This window comes from Sardina pilchardus, chromosome 4, assembly GCF_963854185.1.
Source record: "Sardina pilchardus chromosome 4, fSarPil1.1, whole genome shotgun sequence".
Lineage (NCBI taxonomy): Eukaryota > Metazoa > Chordata > Actinopteri > Clupeiformes > Clupeidae > Sardina > Sardina pilchardus.
The window spans coordinates 40,394,649-40,402,148 of NC_084997.1; the positions used below are offsets into that span (position 1 = coordinate 40,394,649).

At 41.6% G+C, this 7,500-nt stretch overlaps 1 protein-coding gene across 3 annotated transcripts in view; it reads right to left on the reverse strand.

Moving 5' to 3' along the window:
• slc37a1 (solute carrier family 37 member 1) overlaps nt 1-7,500 on the reverse strand; it is a 40,638-nt gene that overhangs the window by 5,648 nt on the left and 27,490 nt on the right. For all 3 annotated transcript variants that reach the window (XM_062535491.1, XM_062535493.1, XM_062535494.1), the window contains exons 14-16: nt 3,803-3,888; nt 3,187-3,235; nt 2,360-2,433 (exon numbers count right to left, since the gene is read on the reverse strand). In XM_062535491.1, the coding sequence (XP_062391475.1) occupies nt 2,360-2,433; nt 3,187-3,235; nt 3,803-3,888 (209 nt within the window). The remainder of the gene's footprint in view (nt 1-2,359; nt 2,434-3,186; nt 3,236-3,802; nt 3,889-7,500) is intronic.

A 7,500-nucleotide genomic window follows, 5' to 3' on the forward strand; every position in this document is an offset into this window, starting at 1 on the left:
GGGAGAAATACGGATTTCAATGAAGCCCATGAATAGGACTTCCTGCTTTCAATGATGTAAAATGATGATTTTTACATCATTGAAAGCAGGAAGTCCAACATTGAAATCCGTACTTCTCCAATCTCAAGGCAAACTGAGGGAATGATGCATGACCATTTAAAAACATGACTGGTCTTCTAAAGATACAAAGCTTAATGCTAATCGGTGAAGTGTCCCTTTAAGCGGATTCTCCCATCTCTGCTTCTGTCACACCCACACCGCGCAAATTCGAGATCAAGGCGGGCTTATGAAAGAGGCGTGAATTATTTAAGAAAACAACCAGACTGATCCACCACCTCCTTAATTGAGGTTGATGGAACGTGGACTTTCTCATTGACCTTCTGAATGCCATTTAAATCCAGAAAGAACACCAACCAGTCTTAGATTTTGAATACGTATGCAAGGTGAACTGAATAAAGAACTGCCTACAGTAAAATGGTGTGTCATCACATAGCTTAACAAAGAAATTTCACTTTTGCTTTGACGTTTGTTTATAAAGAGTCAGGACGTGCTAGAGGTGTGTAGATTTATAATTCAAAAGCTCACAGTTGACAAAAAGGTTTCGCTGGCAGCTGCCTCGCATAATATCAATTTATCTATGCTAAGACATGTAGACTGACATCTGCAGCTTCGAACACAGTAGAGAGACTGGCATAACGAGTTCAATCTCCATTACAAACAAATTAAAAGACGAGAAAATAAACTATGCTGCTCCACTCCAACGAAGTATGCTATGGGATTATGACTTCTCGTCAAGTTAAAACTGAAGATGCATAATCGGTAAGCTCCAATACTGAAAGTGGGTGATTATAACGGGATTTTCACTATTTAACAATGTAGCCTATGAAGCCAGTGACGGTAATGGCGCGAAATATGCCACCGTGTGACACTGCGGAAAACATGAAGCTGAATCAGCTTATAAGCATCACATTTGATACTGTAATGTCAATTTGTAAATTCCGTGTTGCCTACATGTATTTAGAACTAGGCCTTCTGCCGACATGAGCAATATGCTGTTTCACCTTATAGTGGCGCTCGACCTTATTCCAGCCCTCCAGAGTGCGTAGCTGGAAAAGTGCTTAAGCCATGGCAGAATGCGCGCAAGAGTTGTATAACACCCAGATTTTGGGGTTGCTCCACCCAAAACGCGCAACTCTCTCTACCACGCGTAAATGGCCGATATAAGTGGATGGCAGAATTCACTAAGAGGGAAATGCGCGTAGGTGCGCGTTTTTTTGGACTTACGCACCCTTACGCGCATGGGAGAATTCCCACCAAAGTAATTTTGCTGTAGAAAATACATTTCTTATAAATGTGGTTAATATGATGCTGTTTAATTAATTTCTAAATAGTGCACTGTCATTTTAAGACTCTTTGGTTTGCTCTGCGGTGCCCTCTCACAGTTTATAAATGCTCAGTAGTGGAACTACTATTGCCTTCGCCATTTTCTTTTAAAAGTTTCTCATAAAAAAGAGAAATCAGTTATCAACAATGACGACGAGCCATCCTGCATCCAGCTCTCTCCCTTTTGTGCGCGCAGAAACACGTTCCCAATGAGATGGAGTAGCATCATGTAACTTAGATCTGCTGCAATGGAGATTACAAAGAGTAGCATCTCCATGTGACATGCTGTTTTGACATTGACATTGTAAACGTTATCTGAAAAGAGTGTAAAGTAGTTTGCAGTACAGTTAACCACAGGTCGTCTTTCGCTGGGAACAAGAGAGCGCTCAGTGCTGCCAATCATAACCTAAGCGCTGTCAATCATAACCTAAGTGATAGATAGATCGATAGATAGATACTTTATGATCCCCAAGGGGAAATTCAAGTGTGTGGCGGGCCGCAGTTTGGCCACTCCTGAGGTGCGTTCAAGTTCACCTAACTTAGGCGAACATAGGCGAACGTTCGCAAAACAGTATTCCGTTAGCCTTGAGTTTTTGGCAAACGTTTGCTAACAATCGCAAACAGTCTGAGGAGGTGGTGCGCCGCGAACATACAGTGGAACTGGACGTGAGTTTGACGAACGCAGCAACGCAATTACTGTTCAAAGTTCAAAGAAAACATGTTCACCTGGAACGTTTGCCTATGTTTGCGAATTTGAACGCACCTCTGGGTTAGACTCCTAGAGTTATGGCTTTTCACGCTGTTCAAATGTTTGATACATTTTAGAACGTTTAACTCACGTTGTGTCTGTGCGCAGTGCTCTCCTTATCGTGGACTATCTCGACACATACACACACACACACAATACAGAAACATATTACACACACACACACACACACACACACACACACACACACACACACACATACACACTTACCAGATCTGCTGATACTGCAGTGGTTATGAGGGCATATGGTCCATTTACCAATGCCCCACACACCAGCAACATCACTGTAAGATAACACACACACACACACACACAAGCAACATCACTATAAGATTTACACATTAAACACACACACACACACACACACACCAGCAACATCACTGTAAGATATACACATTAAACACACACAAGCAACATCACTGTAAGATATACACATTAAACACACACAAGCAACATCACTGTAAGATATACACATTAAAGGAACACTTCACCGTTTTTTCATATTAAACTATGGTATTCCCTTAATTAAGACGAGTTGATACATACCTCTCACACAATATAGTTATCCCTCTTACCTGCTTACAAATGCACCACATTTTATTTTGTCTCACCATACTTGGTCGTGTGACTACTCGTGTAACTGTATTTTAATAGGGAAAACATGGAGGTGTTTGGTCGCTTCTAACTTCATCTCTGTTTGGATCCTAATGAATGCATTGGGCTAGCTAAGTGCTATCAAAGTTTCGCCGCGCGCAAGAGCCAGTGAGTGCACGCATTGAAACATGAGAGGTATGTATATCAACTCGTCTTAGTTAAGGGAATAACGTAGTTTAATATGAAAAAAACGGTGAACACACACACACACACACACCAGAATCATCATCACAAGATAAGACCCATACAAACACACAGACATGCACACACACCATTACTACAAGATAACACTAGCAGAAACACACACACATACGTGCACACACACTATCATCACAAGATAACACCCACACAAACACACACACACACAAAATGGGAGCTCTTACCTATTGTGGGTCCCAGACCAAGCTCACTTATCATGGAGAACACGTACAGCTGAAACACACACACACACACACACAGGCTAATTGTGGGTGCAGCAGGTATGCACACACACGCACACACACGCACACACACACCCTCGGCCTACAGTCAGTGACAAGCTTGGATCACTTATTATCACAACAGTAATATTGTGAATGCAGTACAATGCATTTCACTGAGACATGAAGGGGGCCATCTTATGTAGCCTATGAGGTGGATAGTTAGCGTTAGCTAGAGGGAGCTATCTTGTGTAGCCTATGAAATGGATAGTTAGCGTTAGCTAGAGGGAGCTATCTTATGTAGCCTATGAGGTGGATAGTTAGCTAGAGGGAGCTATCTTATGTAGCCTATGAGGTGGATAGTTAGCTAGAGGGGGCTATCTTGTGTAGCCTATGATGTGGATAGTTAGTGTTACCAGAGCCCGTCTACGGAGAGCCTTGCCACTCGCTATTAAGTCCCAAGCATGTACACACACACACACACACACACACACACACACACACACACACACACACACACACACACACACACACACACACACACACACACACACACACACACACACAAACGGGTACTTACAGTGGGGGCTGCCAGTAGCAACATCACAGCACAGGTGCTAGCTCTTTTACCCAGTTTATCAGAAACCACACCAGCCAAGATACCACCTGGAAACACACACACACACACACACACACACACAGGTTAATACACAACCCAGCCAAGATACCACATGGAAAACACATGCGCACACACACACACACACACACACACACACACACACACACACACACACACATCTATCTATTAATGCAAGGAACGTCTGTCTGTGTGTCACTCTGTCTGTCTGTGTGTTCCACGCATAACTCTCAAAACACTCATCCGACTGACCTAAAATGTGACATAGGTCTTGCTAATGGCACGCGTGAGTGCAGTGCAAAGTTTGGTCATTTTTGGACAAAAAATGACAAAGATATCATTAAATCGTTAAATTAAGCAAAATACAATTCTACCGCTCTCTACCCCCTTCTCACGCTCACTTACTCCAGCATAGGAAAAAAAGCCCATTTCTCTGACAAACTCACGTGTTGCCATTCATGGAAATTACGATGTCTCACTTAAACAACGGACCGTTTCAAGATCGTTTCAAGATCAAAGTTCATTTTGGATAAACATGCTGAGTCCGACACACATAGCCTACACCCATGTTGGTAAGCAGGCTGTTGACGTTGCATAGGCTACTCATACATCAACAACCGCGGTTGCCTAGCGCCTAGCGGTTCCGTTGCCTGATCTGCTCTTGAAACAACATGCCGACACACACACATCCGTAACATTCTGTTAACATTGCATTTAAAACAGCCGCTCTTGACTCTATCTGGACATCGGCTATGGGCTTAACATTAATTCAAACATCACTTCCGAGTTCATAGCACTGGCATGGTTAGTCATGCGGTTAGGTTTATCTTTTCCCAACAACAGCAAAAACGCCATTAGCTGCAACTCAAATGCCTTTCCCCTTCACTTTTGCAAAGTGAGTAAAAAGCTCTACTAACTGCCCGGGCCTGATTCTACATCATCACCAATTTAACATGATCTACCTGCATCAACGTGATTGGGCAACAAGTTTCTTGGAAAACATTATTTGTACGGGCACTGCACTAGTAGAGGTTAATACACACACCAGTCAAGATACCACCTGGGAACACGCATGCACGCACGCACGCACACACACACACACACACACACACACACACACACACACACACACACATACCTTCAAACTCAGAAGGTGTGAAAAAGGTGACAAACTTGGACATCACAATAGGCTTTCATGAGGCTACCCATCAATAAATCTGTATTGCTAAGACAATAGCGTGGTTTAAGGCGAGACGCGGCAGGTGATTGCATCGGCCAATTTTAAGATTTTGTGCTAGTTTGCTACCTTAGCATGTATTCTTTCACCCTACTACAACAACAAAGTCCGATTTGCACATTTAGGTGTTTATTTCGTGACATTTTGACTACTCGCGCCTATATATTTTTCATATACAAAATTAAATATCCATAAACCCCTCTGGACATGTCTTTGGATTTACTATATATACAACATGAAAAAAGAATTTTGGACCTGGCTTTGTCTAATGTTGAGTTTTTGAGGTTTGAAATATATGCAAATCCGCGCATAATTAATGAGATAACTCATAATTAGCATATTCAAACATTAAATTACAGAAAACTTGCAATACATTTTTTTCACACATTTATGTGAGTAATCAGCTGGTGAAGTTTCATGATGATATCTGTAAGTTAATTGTTTTACCCTATTCACCTGTAGTGTCTCCCCTTAACCCTATGAGCCCTAAGCTGTTTTAAGGGCATTTTCACTACCTCTAGTTAGAAGCATTTATCCTGGTCATTGTAAGTGCCATTCACACATGCTACATATTGTTTTTTTCAGCACAGTCTAGGCTATCCAGATCTGCCACAATATCATGTATAAATACTTGCATTGATTTGATTTAGATTTTTGAATAATAAAATGTTGAAAAGCGTACTATACAAGTTTTTACATTTTGACAGCAAGCTGACAGCTCGACATGACTTGCATGGTTGTGTAGGCCTGACTGTCCTGAAAATGGCAATATAAGAACCATGGTGGAGGTATACTTTGGGGCTGAGCAATTTACAGAAATATGTGGTGTGTGCCTTCCAGAAATATATGGCAATTTTTATTTAGTGATGAAAAAATGACTTTTTGGCACTTTTTGCGCTCCATATTTGTGACACTAGCTGATCTGACATGACTTGTTTGCGGTAGCACACATGACATGCACAGATGATGATTCTCTATAATATTTGTTTTACTGCATTGCAATGAACAAAGTAAAGGCAAAAAGTATTTATTTGTCAAAATAATTTGGATGCAATATGAGTCTTGAATTGGATACCATACAGGAGTTTGCTAGGATCTCAAAACCGTGTTATGAACGTGACTTGTCATAGGGAAACACACGATAACATTGGATTATGAACATAGGCTATTATGCCACACAAAAACACGAGGTAAGTGGAGCTAAATGAAGTTATTATTTTGCTGTCACTTCGTCTGTTTTATGGCCTAGAAGGTTGTATTTGGTATCTGTGGATAGCTCTAGCTGTCCTCTTTCATCTGACATGCGTGCCATATCTTTTTGATCGTTGTGTCACGAGGAAATCAAATGAGAGTAAAGGTAGCCAAAGCTATATGACATTATTATTTGTTTGTAACTTCGTCTGATTTTATCATATGAATGGATCGATGTGTTTGGTATCAATGCAAAGCTCTGCTTCTCCTCTTTCATTTGATATGCGTGTCATGTCTGTGCGATGCGTGGTCCGCGAGTAATTCAAGCGAGAGTTCTGGATGCGCCGGTGAACGCAGAGCAATATAGACTGTAAATATGATATACTTTGATTTAACTTCATGATTTTATTTTATTTTCATACTTGATCGTACAGACAAGTGTCTAGTATCGTTGGAAAGCCCCGGTTCTGCTTTTTCCTGCAATATGAGTCTCATCTCGCTGTGACTAATAATAGCGGAGCAATGTAACAAAGAAAATGTGTGCGTTTTTTGGCGCACTTTGCGTCCGTCAGGCTCATAGGGTTAATTGACAGAAATTCATGTTGTGAGAGTCGAAGCGAGGCCGAGGCTAGAGGCAATCCCGTCCTGTGCTGTTCAGCATTTTCTTCCCGGATCTGCATCAATCTCATGATTGACCTCTTTTGCCTTCGGTTGACGGAAATCCGTCGTAGCGACGAAAAACTTTAATCCATGTGCATATGCGTAAAATAAGCTAAGCTGATTAAAAAATGTTTGTTTATCGCCTCTAAATATTCTTACGGAGTACTGTCTCCGCATGTAAGTAAAAGATAATAAAGACTTAGCAAAGGTGTATCGGTGTGTTATTGCTGCAGCTGCTATGCAATTTTAGCCGCAATCGTGAAGCAGTGTCCTGTAACTTCCAGAGTCTGGCGAGCTCGACCAGGGTCCTCCAATTCTAATGGAAACGCAAAGGACTGAGAGGACTGCGTGAAAGCAGGTTCATGTAAAAGTTCCCACCCCCTCGGTTTTACCCCGAACTCGCTAATGGAAACGCGCCTTATGTTCCCTCACAGTTTAGGCCTATCATAAATGCTAGTAGTGGAACTACTATTGCTTTCGCGATTTCTTTTAGAAGTTTCTCATAAAAAGGAGAAATCAGTTATCAACAATGACAAGCCATCCTGCATCCAGC